The sequence below is a fragment of the Hibiscus syriacus genome, unplaced genomic scaffold, assembly GCF_006381635.1.
Source record: "Hibiscus syriacus cultivar Baekdansim isolate YM2019G1 unplaced genomic scaffold, ASM638163v2 tig00111027_pilon, whole genome shotgun sequence".
In the NCBI taxonomy this organism is placed as follows: domain Eukaryota; kingdom Viridiplantae; phylum Streptophyta; class Magnoliopsida; order Malvales; family Malvaceae; genus Hibiscus; species Hibiscus syriacus.
The window spans coordinates 1,659,415-1,678,093 of NW_024062960.1; the positions used below are offsets into that span (position 1 = coordinate 1,659,415).

The 18,679-nt window shown below is 32.5% G+C and overlaps 1 protein-coding gene, 1 non-coding gene and 1 pseudogene across 2 annotated transcripts; 2 read left to right on the top strand and 1 right to left on the bottom strand.

Moving 5' to 3' along the window:
- Positions 1-6,184: 6,184 nt before the first annotated feature.
- Positions 6,185-7,064, top strand: LOC120150967 (annotated as a pseudogene).
- Positions 7,065-9,553: 2,489 nt separating this feature from the next.
- On the top strand, positions 9,554-14,636 carry LOC120150768 (serine carboxypeptidase-like 34). Its single transcript, XM_039163395.1, has 9 exons — positions 9,554-9,841; positions 11,418-11,525; positions 12,041-12,136; positions 12,215-12,307; positions 12,407-12,495; positions 13,127-13,423; positions 13,511-13,647; positions 14,110-14,202; positions 14,283-14,636. Exons 1-9 carry the CDS (start codon positions 9,574-9,576, stop codon positions 14,539-14,541), a joined length of 1,440 nt encoding a protein of 479 aa, XP_039019326.1. The 5' UTR covers positions 9,554-9,573; the 3' UTR covers positions 14,542-14,636.
- A 184-nt stretch (positions 14,637-14,820) lies between these two features.
- TRNAE-CUC lies at positions 14,821-14,893 on the bottom strand. The gene has a single exon. It is a non-coding gene; the product is annotated as a tRNA-Glu (tRNA).
- Positions 14,894-18,679: the final 3,786 nt, after the last annotated feature.

The window sequence follows — 18,679 nt, forward strand, 5'->3', positions numbered from 1 at the left end:
ATCGTTTCATATGATATCATTTCTCATTTGTTTATGTAACTTGCATGTCATATCATGTAACATATAACACATAATCATATAGGCTCACGGTTTTATCACCTATCATGTATTTCACATATACACTTTTATCGCATAAACTCATATATCATATCACCTATAATAACATATGACACATATACCCATAATTCATATCACACTTATATCAACAGTCACATGGGTCATTTCTCATAACATATATCATCACATATGTTCATGGTTATATCCCATAACATATAAATAACATATAACTATATTTATTCATGTATACTTTCATTTAGCCTATATATCAATTTCATATAACTTATCTCATAACTTATTTGATATCATATATTTATTTATATATTACCTATGCATATAACCTTATGACTTATTAAGTACTCAACTGTTCCTATATGGTTCCATCTTTATCATATAACCTATGAGCTATTCTTATATTACCCTATATCAACCATACTTTGTTTATCTCACTTTTCATATCATTCATTTATCACATATATGTCACTTTTCACTTATCATAGTTTACATCCTATGATCATAGAATCAATAACACATAAATCATAACAAACATACCTCTATGAATTCATGCATTTTACTATTGGAAATAGACTTATCATAAGTCTTATTTTCCATTTAACATCATATACTAAATAATGTGCACTCACCTTAGCTTTGCTTTGATTCGATTCTAATCCTTCAATTGATTCAGAATGGGATCACGTTCTATATCTATATAATCATACATAGATATATTAGTATTATAACTAATATACTCTAATGGTTCACTCTTTAGATTAAGATAAATGTCAATTTGTTCTTTCAATAAGGGTATGCATCGATGCACTACTGATGCATCGGTGCATAAAATACATTCGATGTTGTATTATTATTGGGATGCATCGATGCATGCCTTATGCATCGATGCACTAATTGCATTCGATGTTTCTATTTTAAAAGAGTGCATCGATACACCTTCAAACAAATTTCTGGTTTAACCTTGATGCATCTATGCACAATGAATATGCATCGATGCACTCTGCCGAGAATCCTCTTTTTGAACCCGAAAATCATTCATTTTGGCTTAAATCCTTCATGTTTCATCCCCTTTTTCATTCTTAACTCTAGTACACATACTTAAACCAATTTATACTCATTTATTTCATCTTAAACCTCAAAATCCTATATTCCATATGTAATTCAATAATTACATCAATTTTGCAACATATTTCAAATCCAATTATATTATTTCACATCTCTTACTTATATTGATGACAAGTCAAATCCAACTTTCAATTCTTATTATAAACTCTATTTCAAGATTTCATTCAAGAACCACTAATCTTTAATCTTCTCTATCTCCTTTATCTTTTGATTTTAGGACAACCTAAGCTTTCCATAAGCTTAGTTATCATCTAATGATCAAAACCCAATCTTAAACTTAACAAATAATTAACTAAGTAGAAGACTCACCTTTGAGCTTGGAGATACGGGAGGAGAGAAGAAGAAGAAGAAAAGAGAGTTTCTATAGAAATCTCTCAATCTTATCCCATATATATCATTATCTTATCCTTTCCAAGTCAAATGACCACTTTGCCCTTAAAATCCTTTAATAATTACTAACAACTTTTAGGATTTATTTTCAGATAAATCATTGAACTAATTCATTCTTCTACTTTAATCATCAAATTCTGAAACTTTACAATTAAGTCAATAACCCATAGTTTGGGATGTTACATGTTCAGGGAGTAATGAAGAAAGCTTACCCCAATTCCACGTACTTGAAGGGAGAACCATGTCACAAACCGAGGTGGGTCTTGGTGTACCTGCTCCTTTATAAGAAAGTACAAGACAATTTTCAGTATCAAGCCAATGATCATACCAAAAATCCGTATCTCTCCCATCCCGTATGTTCCAAGCTATACTTTATACAACTCACTCCAAATGTATCTTAGTCATTTCCACAATCAGAAGCCATTAGCATGACTTAATGAGATAGGAACAAGATTGTCCCATTTATACTTCTCACGAATAGTATGAACCCATAGTTTCTCCTGATTAGATATCAATTGAAAACCCACCTTAATCAAGAATGCCTTGTTTTGATTATGTATGTTCCGAATACCCACTCCTCCAAACTTTATTGGTTGCTGCATATTTCTCATTTAACTAGGGGAAAACTAGAACCACCATTGTTCGAACCCCAAACAAATCTTCTAATAATCTTTTTCATTTCAACACACAATTCTTTCAGTAGCCAAGTTGATTGCATCACATAGACCGGGATAGCCTGAAGAGTAGCCTTAGCAAGTGTTATATGTCTTGCTAAAGTAAGACACTTCGCCGCCCAACCTGAAAGGCGTTGAGTCAATCTATCAATGAGATAAGAGTATGTGGCTTTAGTGACTCTATTATGGAGTAACGAACCCCCAAATACTTGCCAAGATCCTTAACTTCCTCAAAACCGAACCTCTGAGAAATGGCCTGACGAGTGCTTAATGGATAATTACTAAAAAAGAATATTTGAGTTTTAGCTGAGTTAATGCAATGTCCTGATTCATCACAAAACCTATCCAACACACCATTTATCATCGATACTTGATCCATCGATGCTTTAGCAAACAACACTAAATCGTCTACGAAAAAGATGGGATAACCCAGGCCCTCCTTTAAGAGATGAACCACCTTACAGTCTTTTGAGACAACATTCTCCTTTATAGCTTGAGACAATCTCTCCATACATAAAACAAATAAATAAGGCAATACGGATCACCCTGTCAAATACCTCTCGTAGGCTTAAAGGAATCCGTAAGATCCCCATTCCAAAAAATCTCTGTCGACACGGATCTAACACAACACATAATACGAGAAATAAGTAATTCAGCAGACCAACTGCACGAAGAGTGCTCTCAATATAGTTCCATTCTAGACGATCATAAGCTTTCTCCAAATCCACCTTGATAGCCATCCACCCCATTCTACCCGTCTTCTTTGTCATCGAATGTATAATCTCCTGTATCAAATATAAATTCATCGAATTTTGAGCAAACTCCATAGCGACATTGAGAGTCACCTTGGCATTCACCATAATTACCAATGACATTAAAATCTCCACCAAGAATCTACGGAAACCCTGAACCTGGATCCAATTTCTCAGATGCTCCACAACCTGCTTCTCATCCCAATCGCAGGGCTCGCATAGACAAAAGTAATAAAGACTTGTTGATCTCCACCCATCATAGAGCACGCTGCATGAATATATTATCGAGAAACAGCAAGGATAGTAATATGAATAGGATTCCTCCAAAGTATTCATATACCACCAGAAAAACCTGAAGCTTCAACACGATAGGAGAACTCAAAACCCGAACTCCTGATAAACTGATCAGCAGCCATACCACTAATTCTTGGTTCCAACATAGCAACAACATCCGGTCTTTTAGACTTCATCAATAACTTAAAATAACGATTAAAATCAGGGTCACGGTCTCCCTGAACATTCCAAAAAATAATCTTAACCATAATAAAAGAGGGTAAAGAGTGACACGAAGGATTAGACCTGCACATCTGCTTTCTCCGATTGTTCGAACATAGTGTTCGTACGCCGTTGAACCATGTCCTCGTCAGCATCCTTGGAACCTTGGATTTCTATGGATGGATTCTCCAAGTTAATATTTGTTCGGTTAAGTTCATAATTCATAGCCGAAATCCACTCAGCTAACACTGGTTTGCTCGACATCTTCTCATCCTTTTTCTTTGTCTTCAATCCCTTGCGAGATAAACCTTTAACTGCAGCAAGCCCTTTATTTTGCACTTTTGTACCAGTCCCTCGAGCAGTTCTTTGAAAATGTCTAAATTACGTTCATTTGGAGCTAAATTCTCATCATTTTTCGTCCCCTGTATAGCCACATGTTTTTCTTTATTCAACGATAAAACCACACTTTTAATATTACCTATTGAAGCCACAACAATATTGTTTTCCGTTAGTTATGGAACCGTTACATCACTTCTTCTTGGTACTTTAGTCTCATTAGAAACTCGCCTTGCTTCCCCTTGCCTGCTAGATTCAATACTACCACTTGCCTTAGCATTCAAATGACTCGCAGAAGACATCGCTCCCCTATTATTAGTCCCCGCCCTAGATGATTTTGTATCAGATTAGTTCTGGATTATCATCGACTTGAATGCCTGAAGAGCCTCAAAGCGAGAACCCGAATTATGAGCAGTGTTTTGTCTTCCTGATTCCAAGCTTGCAATCTTTTTTATCCCAGTGTTCTTTCTCTTCCTATTCATCACTTGCATCCAATGACCATACAGATCATCCGATTTCCCACTATCATGTGCTTCATGTGGTTCACCATTGTCAACATTAGTTACTTTACCACAGTGTTCATGTGTATGCCCATACTTCCCACAAGAATAACAAATAGTTGATAGTCCTTCATATTCGATTGACTGTCGATGGCCGTCTATCACTATTCCAGATATCAGTGGTTTGTCCAAATCAACAACAACTGCGAGGCGTGCAAGGAGACCTCTCTTCCCATCCTTCGTATTATAGTCTACCCTTACTACCTTACCAATAGCTCCTGCAATATCTCCAAAGAGACTACGTGTATAATAGTGATAAGGCAAACCAGAAAGCCTCACCCACACCATAATCTTCATTGGATGTTCCATGGCTATAGAGAATTGTCTACTACGGTTGAACTGTGAGGTAGCTTCATATATCATCCAAGGACCTCTGTCAATACATGAGAAAAATCCTCCTCACAAGCAAAGCGAACAAGATAATAATCATTGTCAAGATCAAAGAGACTAATTTCCCCTAAAAAAATCCATAGTGATTTGATCTACTCAATAAGGCCTTATACCCAATTGTTTTCCCCAGTAATCGAATAATCACAGAATTAGCCAGCTTGGCATCAATAGCATCGTGAACTCTATCTGAAAAGCTAATCGTAGGTAAAGGGCCATCAACACCCAAAACTACATCTTTAGGGTGAACATCCTCATCGAAATCATTAAACGAAATGGGTTGGTTACCAACCAGTTTTGGACCCCTTACCATATCGCGAAAAGAGAGATGACAACTTTTGAACGCTCCAATTCCTTGCCCCAAGTTCTCTGATCTAACATCCACATGATCACCCATGGTGGAATCAACATCATTTCCGCCGTGATGATCTAAAGAATGTTGAAGTGGTGGGTCTGTCAGTTCGACTCCATCAAGCGACCGACCACCATGGTCGCTGAATTGATCAATGAAAGCAGAAGAAACGAGATTCTCGGAAGAGTTGACCATGGTCGCTTTTAGTTTTTATATCATAATCAATATTCAATTCTTTTCGTTCATTTTCATTTTTATACTATCATCAATCATGCTATCGATTATCATTTGTTTAATTGTAACTCAAAATACCTCATAAACTTAACACCAATACTCATTCTCAACTTTTTTTTTTAAAAAAATATTAATTTTCAAAAACAAAATAACCATGATAATTTAAAACTCAGACCTACACAAAATCCATAAGAGAAAAGAAACAAAATGAAAAAGAAATGACTTATCGTTTTTAGTTCGTCGAGGTCTTCAAATTTAGGGACATGATTGTGAATCTGAACAGTCAGATGATGAAGATATTATAAAAAGAATATAATTTGAGTAGAACTTGATCAGGCGATCAATGACAATATATCATTAATATAATAAAATGATAACATTTTTTCTTCGTTAATTTGATATTTTATTTAAAATTTAGATATCAATTATCAATATAATAAAAATTATCTACTCAATGTTCAAACTATAATATATCAATAACATAAACAAGCAAAACATTACTATTTAAAATTTGATGATTAAAATAAAAAAATACAAACAAAAAAGATCTCCACCGTAATTTTCCTTAAATTCTTATATGGACTTCGAAATCTCTAAATATAAAAGCCCAACAACAAAAAATTAGGGGGAACTAATAATTTGAGATAAAACAAAAGGAAGAGTGGGGTATCAATCACGTGGTGTTCACGTGAGAAACCTTTAAGGTTGAGCCATTGTCGTTCCAGTCAAGCTGGAAAAGAATATATATAAGCTCTGATTTGATTTCTCCATCACTCAAAATACATAAATAAATTAATAAAAAAATAATTTTTAAAAATAAAATAAAAATGCTGTGATCTCTCAGTTTTATCTTCCTCAATCCTCACAATTAAACACCAGCCGTAAAAAATGGACACGCTTCTCTCAAGTTCGCCGTCTATGGTGGCCCGGTCATCCCTCTCTCCGGTTCGTACAATTGCTTCCCCTTCGAAGCTCCATTCCGCCGTCGCAACCTTCTCTTCCACTCCTCCCATCAACGGCGGCTTCCGAAGAACTACCTCCCGCTCCTACGGCCGCTTACTTCCTCCACGGCTCCTAAATTCTCGATTCAGTGCGGTGCCGGTGTTAAGGAAATTAAAGAGAGCGAGTTTCGGAGTACGGTGCTGGAATCCAGCCGTCCGGTTCTCGTTGAGTTCGTTGCCATTTGGTGTGGACCTTGCCGCTTAATCTCTCCCGCCATGGAATCCATCGCACAGGTGCCTATTTTGTACTTCTTTTTTTTCCTCTCGAAATAACATACTTATACCTTTAATTAAGAAATTGAGCTTGTTGAATGAGTAATTATTGACTGATTAATAATGTATTTAGGAATACGGAGATAGATTAGAGGTTGTGAAAATTGATCATGATGCGAATCCACAGTTGATTGAAGAATACAAAGTTTACGGATTGCCGACATTGATATTGTTCAAGGATGGGCAGGAAGTGGCAGAAAGTAGGAGAGAAGGCGCGATTACAAAGGCCAAGCTTAAAGAGTATGTTGATTCTCTCTTGGACACAATTTCTGTTACCTAGCATTTTTCCCTTCCTTTTTTGGCCATTTTCGGATTGCATGTTTGATATTAATTGTATAATTTTTGAACTACAAAATACCTGGAATTAGTTACTTGAGGTATATACGAGTAAAATTGAATGCTACATTGCTCCATTTTTATTTTATTTTCTTAAAATTGAAAATTTTATATTAAAATTTGGCTTTTTATCTCAAAACATCCTTAAAAAGTTATTTATTAATTTAATATTTTTTCCTAATTAACTTTTTGTACCACGCGAGATAAAAGTATATTCAATCAATTTTATTCTATCTTTATTCGACGTAACACAAAATGATGTTATAAAATCCTCGTGTTTGAATCGAAACATGTTCTATGAGTGTGCATATAGTCATAGAGGAACACTAACTCTGTATAAAACCCAACTTATTTACCTTAGTCATACATCTTCATAACTCGATTAAGTTCGTGCTATCAGAATTTTTCTTTTTTCTTTTACTTTTATTATTGGTTTTATGCATTTATATTCGATGCATATGATGCAAAGATTTAATTTTCCAGCTTCTAAAATTTTGAGCATATCTTGGAGTATAGGTTAACAGATGCCAAATGTTCGTCTGTAACATCTAGATACATGGACTTGTCCACTTGTACAGATCTATTTTTGGGTTAAGAGTAGTGTTTTGATTACAACTATGTACTACCAATGAAATTTTATGATGCGTGGTAATCTGTGTTTTATACTTCATAGTATGTAGAACGTTAAGAATTTTTTCTATGAATGGTCAGCAATTAGATCTTGGTAAGATTATCTTTGTTGATGATATCAGTGAAAATATATGATTGTGATTAACAATAGTAAGTAAGAAGATATTTACTGGAGAAAAATAAGGGGTCAATCTCACTCATCCAAAGGTCTTAAATTGTGTAAAACTAAAAGAGTTTTATATTGTGTAAGTAGATCCTAATCTAATGACAAAATATGTCATAGCATTTGATTAAATAGTCGTTTTTACTCAAATTCTTTTTTTTTCTTAAATATATTGGTCTCTAATTTTTTATTTTAGGACAAAATGATCATTCGTGGTTGAAAATGTTAGTTAACAAAATGTCAGCTCTCTAAAAAATGTCTTTTTTTTTTAAAATGAAATGTTAGGTGTAATAATATTCTATTATTTAATCAAACATTAGATACATTTATACCTTAAATTGAAACGTAGGTTTATAGTATTTTTTTTTAAATTATACCTATATATTAATGTTGATGCGTTGTTATTATTTTTTGTATTCATGTCACGTATAATTTGAGTTAAAATAAATAAATTTTATTTTAATATTATTATTTTCTTTACCATTTATTAAAATATGTTTATATTTTAATAATTACATGACTTGGCCCATCAATTAGATGTTGGACCTTTATCCTTAGGATCTGGTTTTGATCCCTCTTAACCTTAACAACTTTTCCTTTAATAATTAATTTCAACCAGAGATTAATTTAAATATATTTTTGTTTACAATATAACAATTATATAGTTTGACTTAATGATTCAAAATAAATATTCTGAAAAATAATTGAACATCCATTAATAATTCGAAAAGTGACGAAAAAATAACACTGAAAGGAAAAAAACTTAGAAAACAATATAAAAATTTGTACAAAATAAGATAAAAACTTGAACCATTTTTGTAAGAAATTAAAGAGACATTGCACAAAGAAAACTAAAATCCTTGATTTGTAAATAAAAGAGATTTATAAAATAAATATGTGAAATAGAAATCATTTGTAATTAAATTATTTGCGATCAAATCGATGTAGATATTTTGAGCATAAGAGGAGAAAAAGAGTGAAAGAAAGAAAAAGGGATTGACGGTGAATTAAAAGAAAAAAATTAAGAGATTAAATATAAATAAAATTTTTATTCTATTCTATCATAAATGATTTATAATATATATTTATTTAATTTTATATTATTTAAAATTTATATTTTATCATAAATAAACATTATAAAATTTATTTTTTATTTTTAAAAAATTATATTCTATCATAAAACTTTCTTTTTAATTTTTTAATAATTTAAGATAATTATAAGGTATTATATATTCAAAATATTTCTTAATTATTAACAATATACACACATTCAGACATAGTTGCTTGAATTTAAAATCTTTAAAGAAAATGTTATTTTAAATAGGTTTTCTCTTGATTTTCTTAAATCTTTAAATTAAAGATAATTATATTGAAGCACATTTAAATTCGTAAAATGTAAAAATCTTAGATGAAATTAATATTCAATCAAGATACTTTATATATTATATGCAAGTGGAATAAGGTTGTCAAATGTTGAAATAGAAAGCAATTGACCAAAAAAACCGACCCCTTCTCTCTCTCACCGATAATCCCATCCATTCTGGGTTGTATCTATATACTCCCAGATTCCCGTCTAAGCAACAAATATTTTTATTACTCACGCAGATATACTTCCAGTTCCAGCAAAAATAACCTAAAGATCCTATTTAAATATTAACTAATTCCAGATGATTCTTACCTGTCTTTGATCATCACAATATCTCTTTTCCTATATATTTATATATATATTATATATATATATAAACACACATCTTAATACCGCGCAGTTTGCAGAGAGGAAAGGGAGGTCTCTAATGGCTTCCGGTTCAGCGGTTAGTGTGTGTTTTGTTTTGGTTTTGATCAGTGTAAGCAGTGAAGGGTCTAGGCACGGCGGTGAGCGAAGCCACCTTCGGCAAGAAGCTGATAGGGTGGCGGAGCTTCCGGGTCAGCCGCCGGTGGAGTTCGAGCACTATGCAGGGTACGTTACGGTGAACGAGAGTCACGGTCGAGCCCTGTTTTATTGGTTCTTTGAAGCCACGAGCAAACCTGAGAAACGCCCTCTCCTGCTGTGGCTCAATGGAGGTAAATCTTATTCATGTCATTAATTTCCCCTTATCAAAATTTATCCTTACCTTAGATACCTATTATCTTATTTATCTATTTTTGTGGTTCTATTTTGGTCATTAAATTATTTTTTTTAAAAAATCATATCTAACGTTACGTTTCGATCATTATTGTTAAAAATTAACGATAAAACTGATGTGTCACTATAAAATAATGTCATGTTATCATTAAAAAACTAAAAATATTATTACGTCAAAATAAAATATGTGTGACCAAAACCGAACAACACGTATTTATGAATAGTTAAATAACCAAAACCGAACAACACGTTAAGATAAATTATATTAAATAAATTTTTTTAATATTTTTTTAATTTTTAATCAAATCGATCTAATTAATCGTGAAAATAACAATAAATGATATTAACCCATCCTTTTCATGTAATAATGGTGGGGCATGCCTTTACCCATATCATCTAAATTTTCTTTTGGCTATTTATTCATATGGGACTGAATTGTCATTTTCAACCTTTTTACACATTTTGTTTTTTATTCAAATTGGTCCCCTTTTCATATGAGAGAATGATGAAAATTTTGAATTTCTAACTCAAAAATATTAGTGTCAGAGAAAATTCCATTCTCTTGTACTCTTTGTTCGAGGGTCGAATTTCCCCCCAGAAATTTATATTTATAATTCAACTTAAATAATAATAAAAAAGAGCATCTTGAAATTCAAGTTTGGTTTTTTGTCTTGGAATTGAACATCATCATGAACGGTCAACACTAATAAAAATTGTCATGAAAAAACATGATCTTACGTTATAATGATTTTGATTTGTTTCTTTACTTTTAATTTCAATAAGAAAACATATTACTATAAAATATGAAATAAAAAAGAATATATAACTAGTCCAGTTCAAATATCTAATATAATAATATACTTTTATTTTTTTGAAGTGATTTTAATTCATTATTTGTTTTAATATATATTAATTAAAATATATGATAATAGATTAAAATTATTCGTGAAGAAGAAGAATTTATTCGTTTTATATTCTATAATTATCTATAATAATAATAATAAATAATAGAATAAACTACACATTTAGTACTTAAACTATTACTTTTGTTCTGTTTTAGTATCCCAATTTTTTTTTTCCAAAAGTATACCTGATGTTTAGTATATGTGTTATTTTGATAATCCGCCATTAAAAACATAACAAAACTGTTGACGTGTCTCCATAAAATAATCTCAGGTCATCATTGAAAAAAATTAGAAAATGTCACGTTAGCATTTATGTTAAAATTTTAACAGCGGAGTATAAAAATGAAACTAAATGTTAAGTACAATTTTCAAAATAAATAAAGTTTGAGTACCAAATAAAACAAAAGTAATAATTTAAGTACTAAATATGTAGTTGCCCTATATAACATGTAGGTATAACTCCCATGCTGTCAAACCAAACAATCATTTATTTCTTTGAATATTGTTTAGATCCAACAACCCTATTATTATGACTTGTACCGAATTTTTAAAACCACCCTTCATTTTCTTTTTCATCCATGATTGTTTCGTAAATTAATTAAAATTTCAGGTCCTGGATGTTCATCCGTTGGATATGGACTAGCTGAGGAGCTGGGGCCCTTCTTCCCTCAGAAAGATGAACAGACCCTAAAGCTTAACCCTCATAGATGGAACAAAGGTATGTAAAATCGAAAAATACATCGGATATATATATATATATATATTTGACATTTGTTAACGACAAATCGAGTCAAATCAGATCGGATCATTTTAAATTTTAAAAGTTTTTATCATTCTGATTTGCATCAATTTTAGAATTGACTCATTTCGAGTCTCAGCTTTTCTTTGTGTTAAGGTCAATTCAAGTTGGTTGAATTTAAAGTGAATCTAATTGAGTTGAATTTTGAAGTCAAATTAGAATTGATATTATTTTCAAAATTGAACCGATCGATTGAATTGAGAGTTAATGGTTCTATTGGTTAAATCAATTGTATCAAGCTAGATATAAGTGAAATATTATGATCAACTGTTAAAACAAATAAAAATCGTGGTAAAAACCGGCTTGATAATTGAATCAACCAAACCGAAATTTAATGATACGGTTGATTCAACTATTGATCCAATTCTTATAACATCAGGAATCGACTGAGTCTAATTCGATTGTTTTTGTATCGATTTTATTATCTCAACCAGCTGCCAATTTATTGTTCGTTGAATCCCCCGTTGGTGTTGGGTTTTCTTATACCAACACAAGAAGTGATATCAATCAGCTTGGTGATAAAATCACAGGTAAAAAATTGAATTTTCAAAATTTATTATATAATTTCCTAATCATTAATATCTTCTTGTTTTTCTTTGTACCGTTAGCTGAGGATTCCTACACGTTTCTAGTCAATTGGTTCAACAGATTCCCACAGTTCAAGTCCCATGACTTCTACATTGCTGGTGAAAGCTATGCTGGTATATATTAATATTTGATATTTTAAACATATATTTGTATTCGATATTCATTATTCGAATTCGATGTGATTATTATGCTAATACTCCCTTTATGTTTAGGGCACTATGTCCCCCAGCTAGCTGAGCTGATTATTGACAATAACATGCATGCTTCCAAGTGGGATTACATTAATTTTAAGGGAATTATGGTAAGGATTTAATGACACTAACATTCTTTTCTGTAATTAGATCCAAAATAATTTTAAATCCTTAAATTTAATAATTCTTTTCATATTAATCTTGAATTTGGTAATTTTCTTATTTTTTCTAAACTCTTTGATGATCTCAAACTAATCAAAGTTCTAAGTTTAATGATTAATATAAACAAAAAGAGAATTCAAGGATCAAATTGAGAGAAAAAAAATTAAATTTAAGATCAAAAATTACGTTATCCCTATTAAAAAATCTCTTAAATTGGAAATAGTTATATTTAAATATACTATTTTTAAAATATAATAATAATAATAGTATCATATTTTAATCGAGATAAAAAAAATTATATATAACATGTCAAGTTACTTCATAATGCATGCTATCATTTATTACCTTAGCTTGTGCCTTAATTTTTGACCACAAAAGAGGATTTTGACTTTTAACTTTTGACCACAAAAGAGGATTTGACTTTTAATATATATATATATTTATATATATTTATATATATATAATGTGTGTAAAAAATTAATTTTAAATTTAATTCAATTAATTTATATAATTATTTTTAAGATATAATATTTGAGTGCTACGCCTACGGTATTTCTTATACTAATAGACTTTATGCAGATTGGGAATGCATTGATGGACGATGAAACGGATCAAAAAGGAATGGTGGATTATGCATGGGATCATGCAGTGATCTCCGATGAAGTTTACAACAACATCAAACTCAAATGTAATTTCAGCACTCCGAAGCCCAACGGCGACTGCGACAAAGCCCTCAACGACTACTTCGACGTCTATAAAATCATCGATATGTACAGCTTGTATTCTCCCACTTGTGTTAGTAACTCCAGCACCAGTAACAATCGACGACAACGGCCGGTGATTCAAGGCATCGCCCCACAGTTATTTTCTAGATTCGTAAGTTATTTCTTATACTCGAGTCTAAGTAACATAAAAAAAACAGAGATTCTCCGATCTATGCTTAATTAATCCGACATTTTCCAGGACGGATGGCACAGGACACCAGCGGGGTACGACCCTTGTCTATCGGACTACACCGAGGTTTATTTCAACAGGCCCGATGTTCAAAAAGCACTTCATGCTAACGTTACCAACATGTCCTATCCATGGACTCATTGCAGGTACTAATTAACTAAATTTAAACCCACAGTTATTGAAACATTAATGTCTGTTTTAGGACATTATCAACAAATCATCACGTGAAAGTGTTATGGGATTATTACTCTTTTTTTAAAAGAGAGGTCTGATAAGATGTATAGAATCATCGTCTATAAATTTTAGGATCTCTCTTCTTTTTCTCTCGATGTGAGATTAATGTCCCTCACCTCTTCAAGATATGATATTCTCTCCTACTAAATCTTGTGATGTCCTCGTCACGATTAATTGTCCACCCTACCTACACTATTCGCTGAGAAATTTGATATGAAATCTAACAATTAAAGGATCGTTCTAATAGGATGTACAACACTTATAAATTCTAGGTTCTCTTTGTTTTTCTTTTTGATATAGATTATTGTTCTTCATCTTTCCGAGACGTGATAGAAGTACAATCAACTTGAGGTTGTCTTTCATTGTCTTTGCAGTGACCTTATACAACTCTGGGGAGATGCACCATCTTCCATGCTTCCCACAATCAAAAAGCTCATAGCCGGCGGCATCCGCGTTTGGGTTTTCAGGTAAACACCTTACAACATCATATACGGCATGATTACAAGACATAAGATGATAAAATGAATACATGGATTTTTACTCGTAGTGGAGATAACGACGGGAGAATTCCGGTGACTGCAACCAGATTAACCCTAAACAAGCTAGGGTTGAAAACAAAACAAGAATGGACACCTTGGTACACCAACCACAAACAGGTTGGTGGGTGGACGATTGAATACGAAGGGCTTATGTTTGTGACCATACGAGGAGCTGGTCATCAAGTTCCAACTTATAAACCCACACAGGCACTTCAACTGGTCAGGCATTTCTTGGCCAATAAGAAACTGCCATCTAAACCATTTTAGACATTGTTGCATGCTTTCTTTTCTTTTTTATTTTTACAGGCAAATGGATTTGAACAAACTCTAGTTGTCATCAGTTCTTATGTATTTACAGGAAGATATCGCAACAAGAAGTTTTGTTGTTATGATATAAAACAAAAAAAACTTGTTTATTCTTGTAATTTTTAGCAGTGGCTTTATAATGTTGTTACGTGATTTTTTTTATTATTAATCACAACAGCACGATTTATTGTAGCCAATTCTTAATCAACAACCAAGGCAGAAAAAGTGAAAAGAAAAAGATTCCGTTGCCGGGACTTGAACCCGGGTCTCTCGGGTGAGAGCCGAGTATCCTAACCAACTAGACTACAACGGAAGTTACAAAGACGTTGTATATTAATAAATTTAAATGTAAGTCCAAATAACTTAGTAACTGTTAGATCAAGTAATTATCAATATTGGATATGCTTTACACTGGAAACCGTTTTCTTATATTACTTATTTATCGTTTAATTATTAACCGGCTACACACTTGTAGCATAAGTTGGTTTTATTACTAATATAAGTAGGAGCGTAAATGAATAAAGTGTTCGATGAACTATTTGTATAATGTTAGTTTATTAAGTTAAATAAACGAGTACAAACAAACATGAACATAGGTGTGTTCAATTCGTTTATGTTCTTTTATTGGTTTTATTACTAAGTTCTCGTTCTCTTTTTATTTTTTATATTTTAAATATTGGTGATGGAACTAAATTGAGCACAAATTAAATATTATAGTTCAAATTATGAAGTCTAAAAAGCTTAAGGACTAGTGGTGTAATTATATCATTTTTCTGAACACATACAATAACATGTTAGTGAAGACTAAACGAACATGTTCGTAAATATTAAACGAACTAAACATGAACAGTTTAAAAATAAACAAAGGAATATAACTACAGCCTAATCGTTTGAGCCCAATTTGTTTACGCCCAATGAGTTGATGTTAGACTTGAATCATGAGTACTATTTGTAGATATATAAATTTGAAAAAAAATTAATCGTCTGAAAATAAATTTAATTGTAGTATATCTCACAAACCTATCAATAATTCCACCAAAAGATTATTATAATCTTAAGGATATGAAGTTCTAGAAGCCTCGATAAATAGAAAAATTCCATTAAAGATCTTGATAAACGGAGGCCCCTATATTCTTAATCAAATAAGTTGAAAATTCTATTATTACAACATACATATTGTCACAATCGTCTTTCGGTTGGGCCCCAGAATTAGGCTTCGACTTGAAAAAAATGAATTGGAGTCGCCACCGATCATTTATTTAAAAATAAATAGGTTGATTGGATACCTTATTTCTTATCTGATCTGTGTCTTACCAAAGATATGTCGGATTCGGGAGTCGGTTACAGTCAAGGAAGGGTTAGCACCCTTGAACTGCCCTTTCGATACTTCATAACTTCTAGTTGTCTTTAAATTAAGAAAGTTATAACTTTAAATAAAAAGGTAAAATAACGAGCCAAATTACTTACCTTTGATGAATTTGATATCGTACTCTCAAAAAAGAATGTTAGATTTAATTGAACAAATATAAAGGGAAAAAAATGAGGACAGAGAGAAATAGAAATGAAAATAAAAATAAGAATATATAAAAAGGAATATAATAGTAAGCATAATATATACATGACAGAGAAATAAAAGCAAGAAAATAAAATCATGTAAATAAATAAAATAGATATACAAAAAACAAATATAATATATATACAAATATTGATATTAATATTAAAAAAACAAGAGAAATAAAAATACGTATAAAATAATAAAATATGATACTTAAATAAGATAAAAAAATGCATATATGATAATAATCCACGTATAGGTACAAATGTAATTAAATATTAAAAACATTATAATAATTATAGGGAAATAAAATAATAAAATATAATTATTACCCATAAAAGACTAAATTGGAAAAATGGTGAAATGAAGGGTGAAATTAGAAGCAAATCGGTGTAAAGGGCTAAAGCTATGGGTAAAAAATGGGAGGATTCAAACAAGGAAGGACCAAAAACTGCATTTACCCTTTTATGCTTAAAAATACTCGGGTCAGAGTGCTATGGGTCGGGTCATGGACGAATTCGGGCCTGCTATAAACTTAAAACATTTTTAAGTTTCTCACTTCTCTTATTTGCAAACCGTGTACCCCCCCTTTTGCATTCATTTCTTTCTTCTGTGTTCATCCAAGGATGAACGGTCGCCTGGGTTCTTGATGAACCCAGAATCCGACCACCGCAGTACCGCCTCGCCGTTGATCGGCGCCGGCCGCAAAAGTAAAAAAAAATTGTATTTTTTAAAAGAGTTTCCTTCCCTCTCTTCAAATATCGAAATCGTTTTTGCAAAAAATCTCCGAGGAAACGTAGATCTGAAAAAGAAATCTCAATTTTTTTGTTACATTCGAACCAAAACGTCGGACAAGCAAAGATTACTCCCACATGCAAACATCAACAGACGAAAAGGTGAGATTTTTTCCTTTACTTCGCTTTTGAAAATAAAAATAATGCTTCGAATGACACTGCTCATATCTTTAATATAACTGGTGCTTGTATTAAGTATGAAAATCCTTCGTATCTAATCAGTTTGATTACAAGCATATTTATAATAAAGAAAAAAACTATTCTTAGACTCTAATTTTAGAATTTCATTCGGACTCTAACACTCGTTGTTGGTTATGGATGAATCCTTGTGACCCACGTCATTGTCTGTGACCGAGAGAATCGGGTGGTGTTGAAGGCGTGTGTGGCGAGAATCCTCGGCTGGATGGGTTCCCCTCATTGCGGCGCTGGATGAAACGAATGAAGGAGGGTTCTGGAAACCCTAATCTCCTATACTTTGGGTCACTATTGGACCAGATTACTTTGTTGGGCTATTTTATTTGGGTCTGTCACAATGTAAAAATAATAATAATATATGTGTAAAAACAATAATGTATATATATATATGTAATACTAATTAGATGAGCATGGATGAAATTAAGCGTCTTCAGCTGCCCCTCTTTGCTTATTATCGTGTAACGAAAATGGAGCAAAGATTAAAAGACACGAATTTCGGCCAGATCAAATATCTTCCTTCGTAGAGTTAAAATTCGATGTAAGGCTGGTTTGTCAATTTAAATCATAAAATGACTCCTTCGCCGTGAGGTTTAGTTCAAACTGAAAAATTCTGAGCACGAAATCCTTCGTCGTGAAGTTGAAATCGAACTCAGAGCTTTTGGCAAGTGGCCTCTGAATCGTCTTCTGGCTCAAGATGCTTCGTCGCGAAGGTGAAACTTGACCTGAAGACTTTGGTGTTGTGGTGTTACAGATGACTCTCTCGTCGTGAAGTTGGGTCAATCCGTTTGTGAAGTTGGACTTGTATATAGCCCCTTCGCCGTGAAGTTGAGCCTGAGAATCGAATAGCCTTCGTCATGAAGTTGAAATCCAAGTATTGTTCCGAGTCCAATATCCTCCGTTGTGAAGTTGAAATTGGTTCTGGAACTGGGAAATTGTTTGTTTACAGTCAGCCGCCCCTTCTCTGTGAAGTTGAGCTTGTGATGTCTTGAGTCCAATATCCTTCGCTGTGAAGTTGAAATTGGCTCTGAAATTGGGAAATTATTTATTGACAACCAGCGGTCTATTCGTCGTGAAGTTGAACTTGCGTTGTCTGGAGTCCAATATCATTCGTTGTGAAGTTGAAATTGGATCTGAAACTGGGAAGCCCCTTCGTCGTGAAGTTGAGCCTCAAAATGACACGATATCCTCCGTCATGGAGTTGAAATCGCGGATGTTTTGCTGCAAATGATGTCATCTTTTTTTCGTTCCCTTGGTTAAGTCTTCGTCTTCAGTTCTTCAAGTCATAATTTTTTCTCATTGTGGTCTTTCTTCCAGAAATATTGATCCCTCAAGAGAGGTGTTACTGATTCAACTCCATATGTGATGAATCGAGCAAGAAGTTGATGTTGATCCAACTCCTTCGATGATGGAATCAAGCAAAACTTGAACAATCTTCTTCATTATGAATCATGTGTCAGCAATAACTGTGTTTGAAGTAGCCGAAGGTATTGGCCCGAATGTTCTCGAATCTTTGTTGAGATCCACTTTTTCAAGAATGAAGACGTGAATTGATTTT